Source organism: Chrysemys picta, chromosome 22 (genome assembly GCF_011386835.1).
Source record: "Chrysemys picta bellii isolate R12L10 chromosome 22, ASM1138683v2, whole genome shotgun sequence".
NCBI classification, from domain to species: Eukaryota; Metazoa; Chordata; order Testudines; family Emydidae; genus Chrysemys; species Chrysemys picta.
In genome coordinates, this window is record NC_088812.1 from 4,823,077 (window position 1) to 4,846,696 (window position 23,620).

The 23,620-nt window shown below is 53.2% G+C and overlaps 1 protein-coding gene across 4 annotated transcripts in view; it reads left to right on the forward strand.

The window, feature by feature from the left end:
- The first annotated feature begins 299 nt into the window (after positions 1-299).
- TRIP10 (thyroid hormone receptor interactor 10) overlaps positions 300-23,620 on the forward strand; it is a 76,573-nt gene continuing 53,252 nt past the window's right edge. For all 4 annotated transcript variants that reach the window (XM_065576204.1, XM_065576206.1, XM_065576205.1 and 1 more), the window contains exon 1: positions 300-452. In XM_065576204.1, coding sequence (XP_065432276.1) covers positions 429-452 — 24 coding nt within the window. In that variant the 5' untranslated portion in view covers positions 300-428. The remainder of the gene's footprint in view (positions 453-23,620) is intronic.

Consider the following 23,620-nt stretch of genomic DNA (forward strand, 5'->3'; position numbering starts at 1 on the left):
GTTCCCCTCTCTCTATAGGGGCCTGTGGGGGACTGCCCTTCTCTATAGGGGCCGTGGGGGAGGTTCCCCTCTCTCTGTGAGTCAGTGTGTGGGGTTCCCCTCTCTCTATAGGGGCCTGTGGGGGACTGCCCTTCTCTATAGGGGCCGTGGGGGAGGTTCCCCTCTCTCTCTGTGAGTCGGTGTGTGGGGTTCCCCTCTCTCGAGAGGTGCCAGTGGGGGAATGCCCTTCGCTACGGGCAGTGGGGGTGTCCCCGGCCGGGGCGGGGCGGGGTCCCTGTCCCTTTAAGGAGCAGGGGGCGGGGGCGGCCCGGCCCAGCGGCAGGAGGCAGCGCCGCGCTGGGATGTTGTGAGCCCGGAGCAGGAGGCGGCGGCGGCGGATCCGGGCCCGGCCGCGCTCTGACCGCAGCGGGGGAGCGGGCGCCGCCAGCATGGACTGGGGCACCGAGCTGTGGGTGAGTGGGGCCGGGCCGCGGCACCCCGGGGGCAGACCCCCAACTCCCCTCCCTCCGGGGGGCAGACCCCCAACTCCCCTCCCTCCTCTTCCTCCCCCTGGCCAGCCCTCCAACTCCTCTTACCCCCCCCCGGGGGCAGCCCCCCAACTCCCTCCCCCTGGTCAGCCCCCCAACTCCCCTCCCCCCGGGGGCAGCCCCCCAACTCCCTCCTCTTCCTCCCCCTGGCCAGCCCTCCAACTCCTCTTCTTCCCCCCCCCCCTGGGGGCAGCCCCCCAATTCCCTCCTCTTCCTCCCTCTGGCCAGCCCCCCAATTCCCCTTGCTCCCCCCTCCGGGGGCAGCCCCTCAACTCCCTCCTCTTCCTCCCCCTGGCCAGCCCCCCAATTCCCCTTGCTCCCCCCTCTGGGGGCAGCCCCCCAACTCCCTCCTCTTCCTCCCCCTGGCCAGCCCTCCAACTCCTCTTCTTCCCCCCCCCCCGGGGGCAGCCCCCCAATTCCCTCTTCTTCCTCCCCATGGCCAGCCCCCCAATTCCCCTTCCTCCCCCCTCCGGGGGCAGCCCCCCAACTCCGTTTCCCTGCGACTGCCCCCCAGCTCCCCTCTTTCATTGCCCCCCAACTCCACTCCTTTCCCCCGGGCTGGCTTCCTCCGCTTCCCCCTTCTCCTCCTCCTATGGCTGGGCTCGCCTCAATTCCCTCCCTCTCCCCTGCTTCCTTAGGGCTGGGCGGCCCCCCCAGTTTTATTCCCCCGGGCTTCCTCCCTGCTGCCCAGTCCCCCGTATCCCCTGGGATTGGTTTCCCCCGGATCCTCGGTCTGGGCTCCCCATTATTCCCGTCTCCCTCCAGTTCCGTCCCGTCCCCTGTTCCTGGGTGCTTGTTCCCTCTCGCCTGGTTTTTTCTCCTCCATCTAAGCCCCGTTTCCTTTTCCTTGTGACCATCCCCCAAATCCCTCTTCTTACCTCCCTGTTCCCCTCTCCCCCTTTCCACGGGGGCGCTTCTCTCTCCCCTGGCCCAGCTTAGCTCTGACTTTCTCCCAGCCCTGGTGGGGGGAGGAGGAGGAGGGAGCCTTTATTTCCATCCAGTACTCAGTGTGGGGGTGGGTGTTGCCCCCCTCCTTCCCCCAGTGGATGGACACACTTCCTGGGTATGGATTTCCCCAGCCTTGTAATGGGGCATGTGGGTTGGGGTGTATATGTGATGTCATGTAACTTATCCCCCCAACCCAACCCCCCCCTTAGATCCTCTGGGATGGTGGAGTTGCATGCTGCTGGGGTGCACTTTACCACCTCCCCATGTCTCCTGTATGAACCCCTTTTGTCAGTGCCCCCCAGATCACAAAAATTGAAACTCCCCATGATTTTAAAGCAACATACCTAGTCTGGATCTTAAGTGTTCACACTGATACATTGCTGCAAGCACTTTATTTGTGTGTGGGGGGAGGGTTGTTATGCATTTTTGCACGGGGGGGGGGTACACTTTTGGTTTACCCCTTCCTTGTGATGGGTTTGTAATGGGGCTTCTGTGGCGAGTTGACTTTGAATCTAACTCCGGGCAGAGTTCTTCCTGACCCCGGCCTGTGTGTGTGTCAATTTCTTCTCTGTATGGTCCTTTGGGCTGAGAGTTTGCATGTGTAACTCTACTGGGTAGTTTTCTCTTTGTTGTTAAGCTCCAGAAGTTTCTCTGCTGTTTTGGGATCATGGCTTCCCTTGGGGGGGGGGGGGGGAGGGCAGAGGTGTTGGAACTAGGGGTGCGGTAGCACCCCCTGGCTTTTAGTTTCTATCAATTGTTTTCAGTGCCCCCACTATAAAAATTGTTCAAACGCCACAGTGGGTGGGTGGGTAGGAAGCATTTGAAAAACTGCCCTTGGCCCCTGAAAGTAGTCTGCCTCTAATCTGGTTAATCTCCAATTTTTCTACAGGCAGCAGATCTACTTTGAGCCGGGTCACTTGAGTAAAAAAAAATCTCCTGTGTTGCTTTTTGGTGTGGGGGGGGAGGAGTTCTCAGTGCCCGCCCCTGCCTGGGCAAAAGCAGATGTGGCTGGGCGTGCTTGCCCTGGGCGAGGGGAATATGGAGACTCCCAGATGTTTGTTGCTTTTATCTGTCTGTGGTACAGCTCTTGGCTTGCTCCTGCCTATATGAAATGGGGACTCTTCTATAATGCATGCCTGAGCAGTGCGGGAGTGGTTAGAACAGGACTCCTGGGTTCTATTTCCCAGCTCTGGGAGGTGACGTGCCTAGTGGTGAGCACAGGGGAGGGGACAGCTATGACTCCTGGAGTCCACTGTAAACTTTAGGAGGAGTTGTGGCTAGGGCAGGGGACTGGCAGCATGGACTCCTCCTGGCTTTCCTCCCCAGCCTTGGAAGGGCGTGTGCCTCTAGTAGTGGCTAGCATGGTAGGGCTGTAGCCAGGACTCCTGGGTTCTTTTCCTGACTCTGCCACTTGACTTGCCACATGATTTGGGGAAGGCAAGTCCTTTAACCTCTGTTTGCCTCAGTTTCCCTGTCTCTAATATAGGGCTAATACCTTGGGGAGGAGAGAGGGATGGTGAGGGTTAATTCCTAAAATAACTTTGGTCCCTGTTTGAAAGAGGCTATGGAACCTGTATCTGCTAGCAATAATTGTTTCATATCTGCAAAGCGCTGCGTGATCTGTTAATCCATTGCTCAATTCTATCCAGCGTTTACATAGGGCCTGCTGTATTCTGTTCGGGTTCTTAGTTGTGCTTTGGGTGGGGGAGGAGGAGAAGGGAGCCCATTGCAACCAATGAGTTGAGCGGGATCAAGCGTGTTCCGTGTTTACAGCCTGGCCAGAACTTCTTGTGGAAGAATGTGTAATAATCCAGGCTTTTCTGCCCCCGCCTCCTACACGCACACAGGCTCAACGTTCTCATCTCTTCCCAAAGGAAGCCCTGTCCCATACTCTCCTGCCTGGAATGCCACTTGCAAACAATGCATCTGCGGCATTGTTAACTCTGAGGGTTAACCAAAAAAAAGACTCTTTTAAAAATAACTTTTGGGGCCACTTTATTTGTTTGCCGGTTTCTGAGCCTTTAGGGTGCATTTGCTTCAAATTTCCAAGCTTTTATCTGCAGCTGGGGTCTAGAACCCTTCTCTCTGCAAGTTGGCGATGCTGCATCTGGGTTCACAAGGGGGGAGGGATAGCTCAGTGGTTTGAGCATTGGCCTGCTAAACCCAGGGTTGTGAGTTCAATCCTTGAGGGGGCCACTTGGGGATCTGGGGCAAAATCAGTACTTGGTCCTGCTTGTGAAGGCAGGGGGCTGGACTCGATGACCTTTCAAGGTCCCTTCCAGTTCTAGGAGATGGGATATCTCCATTAATTAAATTAAGCGTGTTATGTTTCTCTCCTTGGAAAGCTGCGGCCCTACGGGGTGTTCTCACGCATCTGTCCATCTTGGCATTATGGAATCTTCTAGAGAAGTTCGCACCCTCAAAGTGTGAGGCGAAGCGGTTAACAAAAGTATTGCCATCCCAGATCTGGGTAGGGATCCATTTAGTTTAGTGTCATGGTGGTTGCTAGCACCAGATGCTTCAGAGGAAGGTCATAGAATCCTAGAATATAAGGGTTGGAAGGGACCACAGGAGGTCATCTAGTCCAACCCCCTGCTCAAAGCAGGACCAATCCCCAACTAAATCATCCCAGCCAGGGCTTTGTCAAGCCTGACCTTAAAAACATCTAAGGAAGGAGAAAGAACAGGAGTACTTGTGGCACCTTAGAGACTAACAAATTTATCAGAACATAAGCTTTCGTGGGCTACAGCCCACTTCTTCGGATGCATATAGAGTGGAATATATATATATATATATATATATATATATATATATATATACACACACACACACACATACAGAGAGCATGAACAGGTGGGAGTTATCTTACCAACTCTGAGAGGCCAATTAAGTAAGAGAAATTTTTTTTGAAGTGATAATCAAGGTAGCCCAGTACAGACAGTTTGAGAAGTGTGAGAATACTTACAAGGGGAGATAGATTCAATGTTTGTAATGGCTCAGCCATTCCCAGTCCTTATTCAATCCTGAGTTGATTGTGTCTAGTTTGCATATCAATTCCAGCTCAGCAGTCTCTCCTTGGAGCCTGTTTTTGAAGTTTTTCTGTTGGTTTTCTGTTGTAAAATAGCCACCCGCAGGTCTGACATTGAATGACCAGACAGGTTAAAGTGTTCTCCCACTGGTTTTTGAGTATTATGATTCCTGATGTCAGATTTGTGTCCATTAATTCTTTTGCGTAGAGACTGTCCGGTTTGGCCAATGTACATGGCAGAGGGGCATTGCTGGCACATGATGGCATATATCGCATTGGTAGATGTGCAGGTGAACGAGCCCCTGATGGTATGGCTGATGTGATTAGGTCCTATGATGATGTCACTTGAATAGATATGTGGACAGAGTTGGCATCGGGCTTTGTTACAAGGATAGGTTCCTGGGTCAGTGTTTTTGTTCAGTGATGTGTGGTTGCTGGTGAGTATTTGCTTTAGGTTGGGGGGTTGTCTGTAAGTGAGGACAGGTCTGTCTCGCAAGATCTGTGAGAGTAAAGGATCATCTTTCAGGATAGTTTGTAGATCTCTGATGATGCGCTGGAGAGGTTTTAGTTGGGGGCTGAAGGTGACAGCTAGTGGTGTTCTGTTATTTTCTTTGTTGGGCCTGTCTTGTAGGAGGTGACTTCTGGGTACTCGTCTGGCTCTGTCAATCTGTTTTTTCACTTCAGCAGGTGGGTATTGTAGTTTTAAGAATGCTTGATAGAGATCTTGTAGGTGCTTGTCTCTATCTGAGGGATTGGAGCAAATGCGGTTATATCTTAGAGCTTGACTGTAGACAATGGATCGTGTGGTGTGTCCTGGATGGAAGCTGGAGGCATGTAGGTAAGGAAGGCAATTCCACCACCTCCCTAGGTAACCTATTCCAGTGCTAAGAAACCCAATTCACCTGCTCTGAATGGAAAAGGTGATGCTTGACTGATGCACCCCTTGGAAATGGTGCATCTCCTCCCTCCGCCTCCTCCCCAGTTCTCTGCTGAAGGAATCCCCCCGACTTGCTTTTCTTATTTATTACATTTGTGAATACATTTGGGGAAATTCCACTCCCAAGTGGGTAAGTAAGTGGGAAATTCTTCTTGAGGAGGATTTGCGGGGTGGGATGGGTGGGAGGTGGAATGACCCTGAGCCATCAACTTTTGCAGAGTTGACGATTTTGATTTAAAAATGTTGTAGCCCAAGGAGACCTGGTGCTGGGTGCAGGGCTGATTTCTGGGTGGGGGAGGGAGGGTGCCTCTGCCCACAGCAGCTGTAATGAAATTAACAAGACTGGTAAGTTTCGCAGCTGCAGTTGGGGAGCCCCTGTGGCCCTCCTCCCTGAAAGGCAATAGTTTCCTCTACTGGGAAAGAGGAGTCTCCCCACACCCCAAACAAGCAGAGGCGGGAAGGAGAGGGTCGCATAGCAAACATGTAATGGGACAGCTCTGTGTTTGAAGGGCGTGAGAGCACCTGTGTTTCCAGCAGATGGGGGGGATGGGGAGGGGTTTTTCCTATTTACTAGGCACTTTTGCAGAGCTCCTCTTCTAAGCTGACATGAGACGAAGTCCTTTTTAACTGGGCCCAGCGGAGGAATCCCGCAAGAGCCCCTTTCCCAGCAGTGTGTGTGTCTTTTGCCAGGGCCCTGCTCTAGATCTTTGCTGGTGACAGTGGAGGGGTTTGCTCCGTGCAAATGGTACATTTTTTTTGCAAGTCTCATGGGCTCTCCTGTGTCTGCAGAACCCACTGAGCTCCCCGCTCCCTTCCCATTCAATCTGGCTTCTGCCAGGAGAAGCCTTTAGCCCGAGTTACCATGGAGACTGACTCACACTTTGGAGGCTCAAGCGGTGGGTGTAGATCAGAGGCTGTGTCTGGGGACAGGCAAACAATGTCTCTGGGAGCGAAGGATGCAAGCCCCCGGGCTTAGTCATTGGTGAAGGAGACAATGTTCGGAGGACAGGCTGTGCATGGGGAAGCTACTGTTGTAACTTGCGGCTGGTAACCTGAGACTGTCCCTGGTGCCCTAGGAGCACAGATACGTGGTTGGGTCTGTTGTCGTTTCCCTTTTAGGAGAGAGTCTCTTTGCTAAGGAGTGAGCTAGCCGTGTGCATGACGATGAAGGGGCGGCTTTCACTGAGGACTAGTAATATCACCTTGCTGGTCTACAGCACTGCCCATCAGCTGACCTCAAAGTGCTTTACAAAGGAAGGGCTGCAGCATTATCCTCATTTTACAGAGGGGCAAACTGAGGCACGGGGCAGGGACACGACTTGTCCGAGGTCACCCAGCAGGCCCGTCTCAGAGCTGATAGCACCCAGCGCTCCTGAGACCTGCACCCACTAGGCCCCACACCTGGGTGGGACTCTGCAAATTGTGTTTTGCGGGAGGTCAGACTGAAAACTCCCCATGGTGCCCCCTAAGTCTATGTGGGGGGTGGGGGGCTTCTGCCCTGTGACTGGGCAAATCGGTTCCATTCCCAGGCAGCAGGTGCTTCATACAACCTCCTCCACCACTTTCCTATTGAACACCATCTCTTGTTGCCTGCCTCAGCAGCGTTTGAATGGCCCATGGGGACTGGCCCCGTCCCTGCAGAGGATCCCAGCTCAGTGAGTGGGCTGTATTTGGTGCTAGCCCTGCTGCTGCGTCTGTTCGCCTCTCTAGCGGGTGCTGGACTGCTGCGTCCTAACGTCCCTTGTTTGTTGTGCAACTTCACGGATGGATAACATTGCTGGCTTCCTCTTCCCTGACTAAGCCCCAGTCCTTGGCCTCCGTGTTGTGTGGCATGTGGGTTGCATTTGACACCAGGGAGGGGCCTTCCCGGAAGGGATTGTATCAAAAACACAACCTACTAACCAGCCCTGCTGAGTGAGGTTAGTACCAGTCTTACGGGGCTTGTGAGGATAGGGGGAGATGGGTGGGGAAGAAGGGTGATTAAGTCATTGGACTGGGATGAGAGAGACCTGGGTTTGATTACTGGCTCTGCCGCATACTGTGTGACCTTAGGCAAGTCATTTAATTGCTCTGTGCATCAGTTTCCCCTCTGTAAAATAAGGATCCTTCTTTTGGTCCTTTGAGAAGCTCTTTGGGGCAGGAACTTTCTCACTAGGTGCATGCATGGTGCCCGGCACAGCGGGGCTTTGATCTGTTCTAAAACTCCTAGGTGCTACTGTAATCTGCTCCTAAAGGCTTGTCTACATGATGAAATTGACGGGAATGGCTAATCTGGATAAACTCCCCATGTGGACGCTCTTATTCCGGAATAGCCAGAGCACTGAAAATCCACATTCTGGATCCCTCCAATGCAGCTGCACCTTCTACAGAGCCTCGGGACAGGGTAAGAAGCCAAATGCTGAGGCTTGTGCCAGTGCTGACGAATCCTTGGTTTTCAAGATGGGGGTCAGCACCCCTGGGCTAATAGCAGTTTTGTCCTGGCAACACCGACGCAGCTCATTCCCGATGCGGCCAAAGCCCGGATTTGAAAGCTAAAGAGAAATCGGGACGTGATTCTCACGCCAAGTTCTCTTAACGTTGACGCCAACTTTAAGGCTTCGTTTGGCTGCCTGAGGGGCGTAAAAGGGACCTTACTGTCAATGAAACTCTGGCCCTTTAAAGTCTGTCCAAGCCCATGGAGCCACCAGGGGAGCATTGCAACACAATATACCCCCACCCCCCCCCCGCCAGGGGGATGCTATTAGGTAGGTTACTTTCCCCAAATGATGCCGTGAGAGGGGATGAGACAAGGAAATGGGGTCACTTCAGTTTGCTGCCATCTGAACAATCAGTTAGAGCAGGGGTAGGCAACCTATGGCACGCGTGCCGAAGGCGGCATGCGAGCTGATTTTCTGTGGCACTGGGTCCTGGCCACCGGTCCGGGGGGCTCTGCATTTTAATTTAATTTTTAAATGAAGCTTCTTAAACATTTGAAAAACCTTATTTACTTTTCATACATCAATAGTTTAGTTCTATATTATAGACTTATAGAAAGAGACCTTCTAAAAACGTTAAAATGTATGACCGGCACGCGGAACCTTAAATTAGAGTGAATAAATGAAGACTCGGCACACCACTTCTGAAAGGTTGCCGATCCCTGAATTAGAGCAACTAATGCAAGCTCTCAGCTTCCAGCGAAGCGGGATCAGTTTTCAGGGAACTTTTTTTTTTTTTTATTTTTATTTTTGTGCTGTGTTGCTTTTGCATTGGCTTCTCCAAATCTTGGCCGGCCCAAGCTGTGCCTAGCAGTTCAAACCTCTCTCTGAGCGTTAGCGTGATGATCCCCCTGGCTTTGAATTTTAAGTCCACCCGGAAACTTTTGAAGTCAGAAATGTGTTGCAATGTTTGTCTCTCCCCCCCCCACCCCCCCCAATGCAAGATCAATCCTGTTCTGAAGCCTGGTTGTCTTATCTTTGATCCGAAATCTTGAAAGTCATTTGGAGGGAGTGGTAAAGGAACCTTCTCGGCTGGCTTTTTGTAAGTATAGTGAAATAGGCGATCCTGAAGGGAAGCAGGAATCTGTAGCAATTGGAGGAGGGGGAAAAACTAGGAGTCGGGATTATGGGCATGTGTGGTTTTGTGCTCCGAGTCAGACTCCTGGGTTCTGGCCTCAGCTCTGCTATAGTCTTGCTGCATGACCTCCGGCAAGTCATTTAATCTTCTCCACCCACCTGTAAAACTAAGTGTGCTAGGGACACCAGAGGTGATTAAACCTGAATCTCTTCCTTAAAATCCGGTTTCTTACAGCTCTAGTTTACATGAGCTCGGCTTGAAGATTGAAGTTGGGTTAGTCAGTTTCACTACTGTTTCTAGTCTGTTTCACTTCCTGGCTAACAGGGCCTGCCGGGATAGCTTGGTTGCAGCCAATGCATGGGAAGAGCCTCCCCCGCCTTCAAAACGCACACAAACTGTCACGAAACTATTGATTTCTGCTAAATTGCTGTGAATTTTTTTAAAGTAGTTATAAATGTTGGCTCTAAACTACTTAGGGGCTTCCCTTTTAAGCGATGTCTTGAAAGGTGGCAAAGTTCAAGCCAATAAAAGGAAGTGTCCCCCCCGCCCGCATTACACACAGCTGGCATGTGGAATTCATGCCACAAGACACTGTTAGCTAAAATCTCAGCAGGGTTTTACAAAAGGCATTTATATAGATGAGCGCATCCTGGCTTATAATAAAACAAAAAACGTAACCCCCAAAGTTTAGGTAGGGCCATGAATCCCCCTGCCTTAGGATGGCTGATACCTTCTTCTCTGCAGAGTTAACTTGGGGTCTTACTTGGGTGTTACCCCCTCACTTTCTTATCCACACACAGTCATCTTGCCTGAGCGTGGTGGTGCTTTCACCACAGGCTAGCTGGTCTGCCTGGTGGTACCCCTTTCACCTGGGCTAGAACCCGTGCAGTGGGACATAGGCTAAAAGTCACACAAGTGCTGCTGGTGCTGCGGTGCCTGCCCACAATTCTCCTGTGTGCCCTGGAGGACCGATGGGTTCTCCCACCATTCGCGGGGGGAAGAAACATGGAGCGTACTGCAGCACAGGATATTGGGATGTGCTTAGGGTGACCAGGCAGCAAGTGTGAAAAATCAGGACAGTGGGTGGGGGCTAATAGGCGCCTATATAAGAAAAAGGCCCCAAAATCAGGACTGTCCCTATAAAATCGGGACATCTGGTCATCCTAGATGTGCTCCAGACGTCCTAGTGACCCAGCAGCAGGGATGACAGTAGGGTTGTGCGGGATGGCTGCTCACGCCAGGCCTGGGCGACCCTGGCTGGCTGCTCAGATCCCGGTGCTGATCACAGTCGTTAACTCTGCAGTAAAGACACCCCCAGGGCCGGGCTCTACCTGACCTCTTGCTCGGGTCCCCAATAACTCTGGGGTTTCTTGCGCCTTCCTCTAAGCATCTGGTGCTGCTGCAGGGACCGCTACTGAGCGAGGGGGATTGTTCATTTTATCCGGCCCGGTGATTCCTGTCCCCAACCTGTAATCGAGGCAATGTTAAGTGTTCACCAAAGCCTCACCTCTTCAGATGCTTGTAAACGCCTCCCTGCTGTCTACTGTGGTTTTGCAATCAGTTTGTTGCCTTCTTTTTTTTAAAAAAAAAAGGAATTTCTCTTCCCCTTGTTGCTGTGTAAAAGACAGCTGCAGGGGAAAACGGGTGAAACTGACCAGATTCAAGTACTCTCAGATGCATCAAGTAGATTTGGGGTGTGTGTGTGTCATTTTCTCCCTTTAAACTGTAATAACTCTTGGGTGTTACTTGTAACAATAGGAGGGTGGAATTCAAATGGAAACGACTCTGCTTTTAGATTGATGGCAGCCCTTTAAGCAAGAAATCCTGTCATTTGTTGTATACCTGAGAGCCTGGTTTTATTATTATTGATTTGTATTACTGTAGCACTTGGAGATCAGAACCCCCGGTAAGGCTGTGTCTACACAGGGAAGAGGTGTGATCCCGGACCGACAGCTGGGCCAGCAGAAGCCCCAAGTGTGGACGCAGCTATATCGGCAAAACTGGCATGGCTTGTTTTCACTCAGGGTGGATTTAATATAGTGGTACCAGGCGCAGCTTGGCTGGTATTGCTGCATCCACACTGGGAGGGCTTTGCCGGTGTAGTATGCCAGTTTCCTAGTGAAGACGCAGCCTAGTTTACAATTTAAATAGATAAGTCAAAAGGGAGGGGAAACTGAGGCCTGGTGAGGGGATGCGACTTTCCCAAGGTCAGTGACAGGGCTGGGAAAAGAACCCAGGAGTCCTGACTCCTTCTGATTTTCTCTACTTGGCTGTGTTGCCTTGGAACCAAACAACTCTTCCCTGCGCCATCTGTCCTCCCCAAGGACAGACGGACCCCCTCTCTCTTCCCCCGCCCCAGTCCAAGGTTCACTCCCTCCGGCAGCCCTGAACCTTTCTATGCCCCCTCCCCCCCCCCATGAGTCTTTTCACCGCCACAGGGCATGTGCTATTTGGCAATCAGTGCTGGGGGGGGGTGGGGCTGACATCTCTCCTGCAGCAGGGTGGACGTTTTTTGATAGCGGCTCGTTTCACCGGCTAGAACAGCTCTGCAGCGCTGACAACAGCGGGAAGTTAATTGTTGCCAATCTAAGCCGGCAAAACTCTGGAGATGTGAGGAGCTGATACGTAAGAGCACAAAAGGGCTGGGGCTTTCTGGGCCTGATCCGTCCTCCTTCCTTTGCTAGGGGCTTTAAACGCCCTCCAGCCAGATAAATGGCTCTCTGATGCAACCCCCATTCCTGTTAAAGGTCCTTTCCTACCCGTGGCTGTGAGGAGGGGCCCATGGGGAATTCCCCCCCCCCCCTTCTCGAGCAGACCTGAGCCATGGAGGCCTGATCTGCAATGGGAATTTGCCCCTCTTCTACAGCCTTCGGTGTCCAGTCCCTCATGTAGATGCACCAAACAAGGGGTTGGTATTAAGATTCTCAGTTCTCTGGGGGCAGGGACTGTCTCTCACTGTGTGTCTAGTATCAGGGGGTAGCCGTGATAGTCTGTATCTACTGTGTATCTGTGCAGCGCCCGGCCCAGGGGGCCCTGATCTCAGCTGGGGCAGGGGCCGTCTCTTGCTGTGTGTCTGTGCAGCACCTGGCACAGCGGGGCCCTGATCTCAGCTGGGGTAGGGGCCGTCTCTCGCTGTGTGTCTGCGCAGCACCTGGCACAACGGGGCCCTGATCTCAGTTGATCCTTAGGCAGTACTATAAGAAACATGATTAGTAATAGTTGTATAGTCACACTCACAGACCCCAACTGAAATCAGGCTCCCATCATACTAGAATCTGCAGAAACAGTCCCTGCCCCACCAAGGAGCTCCCAATTAGATAGAGGGCCGGAGGGGAAACTGAGGCACAGAGAAGGGAAGTGAGTTGCCCATGGGCACCTAGCAAGTCAGTAGCCAAGTCCGGAGTAGAACCTGTCTCTTGAGGTGACGGAAGATACCCACTAGGCCCCACTGCTGGTAGACAGGGTAAGCTGTTCTAAACCTGGCTTTGCAGCACTGCACTTCGCTGCTTCTGCTTTAGTCTCCTCCAGGTCAAAAATCTGCTTTGCCTGTTTGCACTGACGCTGTGTGTGTTTGTGCGGGTGGCCGGCTCCCAGTGCAGAAAAGGGCCTTGGGGGCTAAAACTTCTAGCACCCAAGTAGCCATTGTGCCTCCAGCTCCCACCCTAGAGAAAGCCACCTGTTTAATCGCCCGGCTTTGAGCTGGGGAAAAGGTTTGGCCTGGGCGCTGCCCTGTACCAGCAAAGGCGGCTCTGTCCCGTTAAACAGCCGCTTTTAGTGCAGTAAATAGGATGTGTGTGTTCGGTGCCCCTAATCTCATTATGGGTGGTTTAATCATTGCTTAACCTTGATGTGTGGTTTTTGTTTGTTAAATGGCAGCTTTAAGGTGCTGTCTGGTCTCCTGCCCTCCTGGGTAATGGCCATTAAAAGGGCTATGGAAGATTGCGGTGTTGCCGGAGGGAGAGGGGGCATTTTGTCTGAAGCAGCATAAATAACATCAAGTTTAATGCTGCATCATTCTCCCGTGACACCCCCTTGGACACTGGTCGTGACTGCCGGGGAGAGAAATAAGTAGCGAAAATACCAAGGTCGTTGATTGCTTCGACTCTGAGATTAAAAATCCCACGTCCAGATGATTTAAACCCATTGAATCCTTGTTCCTTTTTCTGCAGAAGTGCTGGGGGATTTTCCTGCTTCCTTTAAAATCCCTTGTGCTGTGTGTTTTTTCTGCTAATGTGATTATTATCGTCATCCCTGATTAGCACTTCCCCGGGGGACTGGGACAGCTAGGTGGGGGCAGATGGGAGCCAACGGCCCCCTTAAATCTCACCAGGATGGATTTCGGAGCTACAGCTCTGTATGTAGGAGTATGGATCTGGCGGTGCTTTGATCCCTTCTGCGTGGGGACAAAATTAAGCCATAATTCCCCCTCTCAAACAATCGTAAAACCAACGCTTGAAAATTAGCGTTTCCGGCTTGTCACAGTAAAAGGAGCACTAACATTTATATCTAACCCCTGCTCTGGGTTGGCTTTCCCCACTCCAGATTTCTCTAGATTCCCAGGGTTTCTACATGTTCCCTTATTTTCTCAGGAAAGGAAACAACTCTCTTCCCCACCCAACTAGCCAGTGGAACTCATGGCCACAAGATTTCATGGAAGCCAGATGCATGAGAATGGAACAAATAACCAGGAGCTTTAGAAGGGCTAGGAAGGTTGCCGTGGTGCATAAATCTCTTGGGCTTAGGTGGAAACTTTTCCTGGGGGGCAAGTTGTCCCTTCACTGCTTAGACTGCAAGCTCTTTGGGGCAGGGAGTGTCTTTGTGTTCTGTGACTAGCCCAGTGGGGTCCTGCTCCATGACCGGGGGCTTTGAGGCACCACAGTAAGACCAAGAATAACGGCAGGGTTTCTTCTTCTGAAGCATCCGGCAAAGGTGGCTTTTGAAATCAGGATGGATAGACTCACTGCTGAATTGATGGAGCCAGGGGTGAAAGTAACTTAGGCCACGTCTACACTACCTGCCGGATTGGCGGGTAGTAATCGATTCCCGAATCGACACCCATACTCCACCTCGCAGGAGGAGTAAGCGGAGTCGACGGGGGAGCTGCGGCGGTCGACCTGCCGCTGTGAGGACGGCCAAGTAAGTCGAACTAAGATACTTCGACTTCAGCAACGCGAATAGTTGCGTATCTTAGATCGATTTTCCTCCCCCCCCACCCCCCCCCACCCCATTGTAGACCAGCCCTTAAAAGACTTACCGGTACGCCGGAGTCTGGAGCAGGGGCGTGGCCTCAACTGGAAGAGGTGTGGCCTTTTAAGATTTAAAGGCCCTGGGGCTCTGGGCTGTGGCTGGGAGCCCCAGGGCATTTAAATCACCCCGGAGCTACCAGCTCGAGAGGCGGCTGGGAGGCCTGGGGCTCGGGCGAATTAAAGGGCCTGGGGCTCTGGCCGCCGCGGAGCTCCGGGCCCTTTAAATCACCTCAGGAGCCCTGCCGCTGCTACCCGGGGCTCCGGCAGCGATTTAAAGGGTCCAAGGCTCTGGCCGCTGCGGGGAGCCCCGGGCCCTTTAAATCACTGCCGGAGAAGCCAGTCCAGTCCGGTACGCCGTGCTGGACTGCTTACTTTCACCTCCGGATGGAGCACAGACTCGCGTCCGTAAAGTGAGTCTCGCGGATCTCTCTGTCTCAGCTGTGGCAGCATGATATCTGATCATCTCCCTTGTTAACGTATTTATCCGCACAACCCTCTTGTGAGGAAGGGACATGCGGTTGTCGCCACATTACGGAGGCCACAGGCTAAGGGGGTGGCTACGCTGCGGTCGGCGGTCTGATTGCGGCCCGTATAGATGTACCCGGGCTAGCTTTACTCCAGCTCGCCTACCAAGAGCGGTGAAGCTGCGGCAGCATGTGCTTAGCTGCTCAAGTGCAAGCCCGCCCGGGATCTTCCTGGGTATAGACTCGGGGAAGAAGGAGCCCAGGCTTAAAGCTAGCCCAGGTGAGCTTGGCAAACCGGTCGATTGACTGGCAAATAATAGGCAATGTCAGATATTCCAGCAAGAATGCCCACATGGTGGGGACATGCATATGGGGTTTTTTTTAGAATTCCTGTCTGTGTTTTGCCTTTTTCTGAGTTAAAATAGTTCAATTGACTCTTTTGTAATTAGGAATAAGTATCTATCGAAAGCTATTGGAGATGAACCAAAAAAAAAGTAAGACTTCCCGTTCTAATCAATCGGTGCTCTAAAATATTTGACCGGCTATCTCTGGACCAGTCACATGGCCAAACCTAAGCTTGGGTATTGCTACACATGCTGCAGGGGCATCTCTTGACTGCAGCCTAGATATATCCAATGTGTCGCCCCAAAATCACATGGGTCATGCCCAAGGCCACACAGGGAGTCTGTGGCAGAGCAGGGGCTGAACCTGGGTGCCCCAAGTCTTAGGTTGTGCCTCTAACCACTGGACCCATCCTTCCTTCCTGTGGAATAGACCAGATCTCATGTAAGGCCTTGTTTATGTTGGGATTTCAGCTACCCCTTAGCGTAGACGTGATTTACGCCAACGCACCATTTTGCACCTAAAATAAACGATGCTGTGGGTTATCCTAGTTGCAGAATGGTGTGTGGGTCATACATTCATAGATCATAACGGTCCCTTCTGGCCTTTGAATCCTCTAATCTGACCTCCTGTAATACACAGGCCATTGACTTTCCCCAAATAATTCCTAGAGCAGAACTTTTAGAAAATATCCAAGCTTGATTTAAAAATGGTCAGTGATGGAGAATTCACCCCGACCCTTGGTGATTGTAGCAGGATAGGAGAGACGAGGCGGGGGAGGTGATATCTTTTATTGGACCACCTGCTGGGGGTGAAAGAGAGAGGCTTTCGAACGTCACAGAGCTCTTCTTCGGGTCTTGTAAGTCACATCTGCGCTAAGGGGTTTGCACTGGTGCAAGTTAAATTGGTACCTAAAATCCCAGTCTGTGCATCCTCCTGGCCATGGCCCTGCCGATTTTCTTCAATTAATCTCTGGGCTTCAACTTAATCTGGACAGACATTGTGTTCCCTGTCGATAACCAACTCCCAACACAATGGCCCAGATTGCCCTGTCTATTGTGAGGCCTAGCGATCTTTGCTGTGTAACAAAGGCTTTATCTGGGAAGATAACAATCCCCGTAAGAGTTTGTGGGCCTGGGCTGTGCAGAAACCATTGGTCCTCGGTGCTGTGCGTGTGAGGCAGCATCTCTGGGTGCAGGGCATTGGGGTGTGGGTGTTTTGGGGGGGGGCGGTCAAGGGGAGTGCACTTACTCAGCCTGATGGGGTCCCCAGTTTGCCATGGGTGAGCCTTAAAATTGATCCTAGGGGAAGAGATTTATTATCTGTGTTGCTTGGAGGCCTCAGCTGGGATCAGGGGCCCGTGGTGCTGGGTGCTGCGCAGACACCAAGTGAGGGACAGTCCCTGCCCCAAAGAGCTCAAAGTCTAAATAGACAAAGGATGGGAGGAGAAACTGAGGCACACAACATGGAAGTGACTTGTTTAACATTCCCAGTTCAGCAGACTTACCTTTGTCATATAGAACCTAGAAGTCCTGACTCCTACTGGTTAGAGCAACAGGTCTGGGAGTCAGGACTGCTGGACTCTATTCCCATCTTGGTGGTCCAGTTGACTTACCTTGCTGTCAGGCCCCACTCCCCTTCCAGAGCTGGGAATAGAACCCAGGAGTCCTGGCTCCCAGCCCCCTGCTCTGACCACTAGACCCTGCCCCTGCTGGAGCCAGGGATAGAACCCAGGAGTTCTGGCTCCCAGCCCCCTGCTGTGACCACTAGACCCCACTCTGCTCCCAGAGCCAGGGATAGAACCCAGGAGTTCTGTTTGCCCCTTCCACATGTTCTAATCCACTAGACTCCTGCATGCTCTTCTCCCACCCCCCACCGCCCCCAAAAAAGAAAAAAGCTGGAAAGAGAACCCAGGAGTCCTGCTTTCCAGGCTCAAGCCTGAATCACAAAGCCGTCCTTATTAACTCCAAGGATGTCTGATCTGGTACGGATCCGCTGTGCGTGGAGGGGTGGGTGGGTGGAACAGTGGCAGAATTGGGCCCCAGCCATGGGAATCAATGATCTTGATACATTTGTGCCTCTGCTAGTGAGTTTGTCTGCGCTCAGGGTTCTGGTTCCCAGCCACCTCAGGTGGGAGGAGGTCAGATCGTAGGACATAGGAGGGGTGGGACCGGAGACCTAGGTTTCCATTCTACAGGCATTTCCTCTAAAGAGCCCTGGAGCTGGGTCTCCTGCCTTGGAAAACAGGAGAGATCAGAGCATTGTCTGGCCTTCGTTCCATCCTCCGCCACCTGTTTTTTAGGAGTAAAGTGGGTGTGTCAACGAGGCGCTGCTCTGCAGTGGCCAGGAGAAGCGGACTCTGTCATGGGCTATTTTTAGGACACAAACAGGTCAGGCAGCTGAGAGGAATTGGGCAGGAGTCCAAGCATAGTTTGCAAAGAGTGGTTTTTGCAGTAGAAGCAGAAGGGTTACGGAAGGAAAGAACGATCAGGGCCTCTAGCTAGATTCTTGTATGCTTCTCCCCATTACTGTTGCATCACCCAACACGCCGGCAAGGTAGGGAAGTTGCTGATGGGGAAACTGAGGCACAGAGTGAGCAGCGTGCCCGAGGTCCCACAGAGCGTGGGAGAGCTAGGAATTGAACCTACGTCTCCCAGGGCCCAGGTTGGTGCCATATTCAAAGCACCTGGAGACCTCAACTGAGACGAGTGGATTTTCAGGCTACAAGGGACCATTATGATCTTATCTGACCCTAGGATAATTTCACCCCAGTGTGCTGTACATACATCTAGCAAGTGACAGTCCCTGCCCCTGAGAGCAGGAAGGATCATCCCTCTTTTACAGTGGGGAAACTGAGGAACAGAGTGAGGCAGTGACTTGCCCATGGTGGCGTTCGGAGCCAAGAGCTGAACCCAGATCTCCTGAGACCCAGCCCGCTGCTATAACCACCGGCCACTCTTCCTGGCCCTGCTCAGAGCGAGACTGTTTGAATACTTGGTCTTGTTTAAGCACCTCGCAGTGATGGAGCGTGCGCGTCTCCCTGTCGCTTTCAGACCAGAGCTTCCCTGGACAGCAAACCTCATCATTTCCCTAGGAGGGAAGATACTTCTCTCATCCTCTGGATGGGGGATGGGTGGGAAACTGAGGCACGGAGCAGGGAAGAAATTTGTACAAAGCCCAATTGACTGGGGCATGAAGGATCTGGTGCTGACACTTCCAGTCTCCCCTGTTTTAGCCACTAGGCCTGATCTGGTCCCTTCTCATCTGAGCCAGCCTGGATCTGCTTCAAGAGCATGCCTTCAGTACCAGCTGACTCCCATCAGTCTCTCCTCGTCATCCACCCCCCCCCCCACCCTCGCCCGGGAGTTGTGACGGATGATTATAAATCCTGTTTCTAATCAGTGTGGCCTGGAGGCCGAATTTCCTCTCCAAGCATCATTGGGGAGGGGGCGGGAGACAGGACAATTCTGCATCTCTCTCTTCCACCCCTCCTGCTGGGGTGCTCTCGCCCCAGTCTAAGCCTTCCTGCCTCTGAGCCCTTAGCGAGCCCCACCCTACCCAGCCCTGCGGGGAGGGGCGGGAGTGGGGGCAATCGCAGAGAAAAGAACCAGGATGCAGCAGGCATTTCGGCGGGTCCCACATCTGGACTGTATTTCCACTTCCTGCCTGTGTTTATTCCTGCTCGGCCAGGGAAGAGAGACAACAGGAAGTTGAGACTGGCCACCCCGGCCCCGGAGGGTGGCGGGGGTGGGGTGGTCCTCTTAAACCAAGCAGGGCGGGGGAAGGACGACAGCTGGCGTGGAACCCGCCGCTTAGACTCGCGAGCCGTCCGGAGATGGCAGCTCGTTGGCGCCCTGCTGCAGAGGTGGAGAGGAGTCAGGATGCCTGCGTTGTGCCCCCCAACTCTGGGAGTGGGGTCTAGTGGTGGGGGTAGTGGGAGTCAAGACTCCCGGGTCTATTCCTGGCTCTGGGAAGGTAGTGAGGTCTGGTAGGTTGGGGAAGGGGGCTGGGTGTCAGGACTCCTGGGTTCTGTTCGTAGCTCCACAACTAACCTGCTGGGTGACCTTAGGCACTTAGGCAAGTCACTTCTCTTCTGCGTCCCCCTGTTTTGGCATCATTAAAATGACACTCGACCATTTCCCCCCTCCTAGCTTTGAGTTCGTTTGTACTTGCACTCTGTGTCCTTGGCTGGAAGGCGTGTATAAATACGGGCCGCTGAAACTCGAGAGCAGCAGAGGGTTACCGATACGCTCGTCCTCTAGCTTATCCCTCTCACAGCGGAGCATCCGGATGCCGACACGCGCCCCGGCCGGGGGCAAGTCGTGTAACCTCTTTGCCTTCTTGTGTTCTCTACCCGCTGCCTCCTGCTGCCCTCCCAGAAGTGCCGATTCCCAGACCGCGTTGCTCGACCCCGCTCGATCCCACTTGTCTCCCAGAGCTGGGAATGGAACCCAGGAGTCCTGACTGCCGACCTCCCTGCTCTCATCACTGAACTTTGTCAACTTAGACTGTAAGCAGGAGACAATCTGCCCCAGAGAGCTAGGGGTACAGACAGCACCTGGCGCAATAGGCCCCTGCTCTCGGGTAGGCGCTGCCGGGCTGAGACCCCCATTCCCGGCTCCGTGCGTCTCGCTGAGAGATCTCCCCATGCTGTCCGGCTGCTGTTTGTCAACCCGGGCGTTCATTGCAGCAGGCTGGCTCGCGTCTCAGGGCCGGGGCAGACGGTCCAGAAACCAACCACGGGTTTGCTGAGCCGATTAGCTCAAACAATGCAGCTCTCTGGCTCTGAACGGGAGTGACTCACTCCTCGTGGCCTCGGTAGAATTCCAGCTCTGTTTATCCGGACTGGAGTTCCCCCAGGCTCCCCTCTTGCTGATCGGGAGACTGGGGGTGGGGGGGGGTCACTTGAGCCGTGGATCTCCCTGGCCGGGCTGCTCTGCAGGTGTGCTTTTAGCGGCATGCGCACACCCCTCCATGGCACCGGGGTTTGGAGCTGGCTTTTGATTTTGCACTCTGGGCTTCAAGCTGGCACGCCACTGTACTGGTTGCATAAACCCTGGGAGTGGCTTGTGGAAGAGCGGGGGGGGCGGGGGGGGGGCTGGCTTGGAAATTGGAGCTGGGAAGGGGCTGGTGACGGAGACCTGGCTGTGTTTATATGGGGGCGGGAGCTCACTAGTTTGGGGGTGGAGGTCAGAGATGTGCCCATTCGCTCTTCTCCCTAGTTCAGATCCAGCCCAGCTGATTGTCCAAGTCTTGCTGCAATCACACCCCGTTCGTGTGTGCTGGAACTGTGCTGAGACTCGACAACTCACTGCACGTGTGGGGTGCCTCCCCCCAACCCCCGCTGCAGATCTCAACAAGACCAAAATGATCCTTGGAGACAGAATTCTCCTTCCACTCCTCCTCCCCCTGTATTGCCCCCAGGGTAGGGCAGAGACTCACTGGTGTGGGGATGGGGGCTGGGGGGTTGTACCTTATTACCTGATCTGTTATCAGGAGGACTGCAGACTCCAGGTCTGACAGGCCAGCTGTAAATCAACTTGTAAAGAGTCCACAGCCCCTTCCACCCAGAGGGCAGGGAGAAAAGTTGATCAGCAGCTGCTGCGAAAATCACTAGATTCTCTAGGAGCGATTTTTGCAGAGATCCTTGTCCCAAGGCCCGTGGTGTAACCTCATCAAAGAGAGAGGGCGGCCTTGTGGTTAGTGGGCCGGGCTTGGGAGGTCTCCGTTCAGTTCCTGCCTCTGCCACTAACTCCTGAATGACCTTGGGCCCATCACGTCCTCTCCGGGGCGGCACTTCCCCAGCTCTAACGTGGGGATCACAGTCCTTCCTTTGTCTTGTGCATTTAGATCATAAACTCTTGGGGGGGGGGGGGCTGCCTTGCACTGTGTCTGTGCACCCAGCGTGATGGGGACGGGGTGCTGGGGGTGCGGCGGCAGCCCCTTGGCTTGAAGTGGTTTCCATCATATACAGCATTGACAGTTTGGTTCAGTGGCTCTCAGCACCTGCTATACACATGGTTTCAACGCCCCTGGACGGGGGCGGTGGAGACACATCTCTGGGTTTGTCTACGTGAGAAAGTTGCGCCAGTTTAATGAAGGTGAGACTCTAAACCGATGTAGTTAAAACCGGTGCAAATTCCCGTGTTGGATGCTTTTATCTCCGTTTAATTTAATCCTGTTCCCAGCTGAATTGTGCTCAAGCCCCCCTCCTCCCCCCCCCCCCCCCAAGCCTGAATCTACTTGAGTGAAACCAAAATTACAGCATGCTGGGGTTCGCACCAGTCAAAGGAGATCTGCTTAAGAACCGAATTAAGGGAAACTTGTGCAACTTCCCCATGTAGACAAGACCTCAGCTGGGGGCCTTTAGGTGCTACCGTAATACGCCTAATAGCCTGCTGATGTGGAAATCTCTCTGCTCTCACTCGCGGCGGGTTGGGCAGTGGGGAGTTTGCCGTGAAGCCCACACGTTTTGCTGAGGACTGATCTATTTTAAAGCCAGAAGGGACTTTGATGGCCTGACCTCTGCAGAGCACAGGCGGGGGATCGATGGTTTCTGTATCAAGCCAGTAACTTCTGTGTGAGCTATTGCTACTTTTTAACCAAAATACCCCACCTTGATTTAATGACTTCAGGTGATGGAGAATCTACTCCGGCCATAGGCAGGTTGTTTCTGTGGTTCATCACCCTCGCTGCTAAAAAAGAGAGAAGCTTGCACCTAGTTTCTACAAACTTGGGCTGAGTATTCCACTCCCAGAACCCCTAGTCCCTGGATTTGAGCGGCGAAGACTGCAGCAGCGTCTCCGATCTCTGCAGACTCCTCGTGCATGGCAAACTGATTTTGTGACCGGCAGTCCAAGGAGCCCAGTGCCAACGTCGGGAGTGCTGCCCATGCGTTGGCTGTCTCCTAGCGGTAATCCTGGGTGACAATCCGTGCCGTGGCTGGAGTCGGGTGGGGGCTGGGCTTCTGGATAATAACCCAGGCCTCTCGCCTCGGGGCGCTCTAGCCTGACTCGTATTCGGCAGCTAAAAACTGAGGCCTGCACCAGAGATTCTTGTGCCTAGGGGGAAGTTTAAGGCAGCAGAATGAATCACCTGAGATGGAATTTGGCCAGCATTATCTGTCCGCTGGTGCTATTTAAACACCCGCTGGGACCACAGTGAATGCCACTAATATCCTTTCAGGTGTCGGTCATCCATCCAAGCACGGACCCGGCCTGACCCTCTTTAGCGTCTGTGATCAGCTGGGATCTTAGTCCAATGTGGTACCAACTTGCAGGTTTCCTGCATTCTCTGGCCTACTCCCACCATTTCCTGCCATGGGGCGGGAGGTCTCCCCACTCGCATGAAATGTTTCTGGCATTGTATACTAAATTTGCATCCATTGCAGCTGGTTAGGAGGGCCGGAGAATTGTTCCGTCTAAGGGGAGAGGCCTCTCTTAAACGTGCCCACTCTGTAGCTCTCTATCCTGGCCTAATGGCAGTGCAGTCTAGTAGTTGGAGCAGGGTGGACAAGGAGTCAGCCCTTTAGGTTAGGGAGGGGAGTAGGGTTAGAGCAGGGTGGGAGTTGGGACCACTTGGGTTCTATTCCCAGCTGTGGTGGTAGTGGGTTAAACGGGGGGCTGGTAGGCAGGACTCCTGGGTTCTATTCCTGGGGAGGGCAGAGGTACCAGCTGCAGAGGGTGACTTTGTGCTGACTCTCTTGTGCTTTTGTGGCAGAATAAATGGGAGGGGGGAGAACTGCAGAGTCAAGTGGCTTTTTGTTCTGGAGTAGTGTGTGCAAATGGGGGGGGGGGGGGCTATTCCGGTCCGTTTCTTCATGTGGATAAATCCTGAGAAGGGACTTCATCTGTTTATCTTGCTGAGGACAGTGTGAGGGGTGTGCGTGGGGAGGGGATTGCAGCTAGATCATGAAATGTACGTGGTCTTTCTGCTTGTGAAGAGCAGAGCTGGGCGGGGGGGGGGGGGAATGTGGCGAGGGGGGGAGGAAAGGGGACAAGATCCAACAGCTGGATGTTGGAGCTAGACAAACTGAGCCCGTAGGGAAGGCGTGCATCTTTAACAGCGAGGGTCACTTACCGGTGGGACTCCTCACTGGGAATTTGAAGGATCTGCTCTAGTTTTAACTAGAAAACACACACACACACACACACACACACACACTTGCCCTTTTCACAGCGTTAACCACAGCCCTGCTGATCCTCCACCTGGCGGGCCGCTGGCTCTACCAGTCTCGCTGCCTGAGCTTCCACTCTGCACCAAAGGCGTTGCCTAGGAAGGAGGCTGTGGCTTCCTTTGAATAGGCAAATAGGCTGATGTGGGGTCACCTGGTTTGAATAATCAAATGATCCTCGTGTGGGTGAGGGTGGTGTGGTGAAGCACCCAGGGAGGAGGGTTGGCCGTGCTGGGCTGCTCTGGGGTTTGGGTTACTGTGTGTGTGTGTGTGTGTGTATTGAGGGGAGTTATTAAAATTTCATTGCGCTAATGAGTGTCTTGGCCACGGCGTTATCCTGCTCTGCTGCCGCTCACCGGAAGAGCTCAAAGAACACTTGTTAGCTAACCCTCTTCTCCCCCCT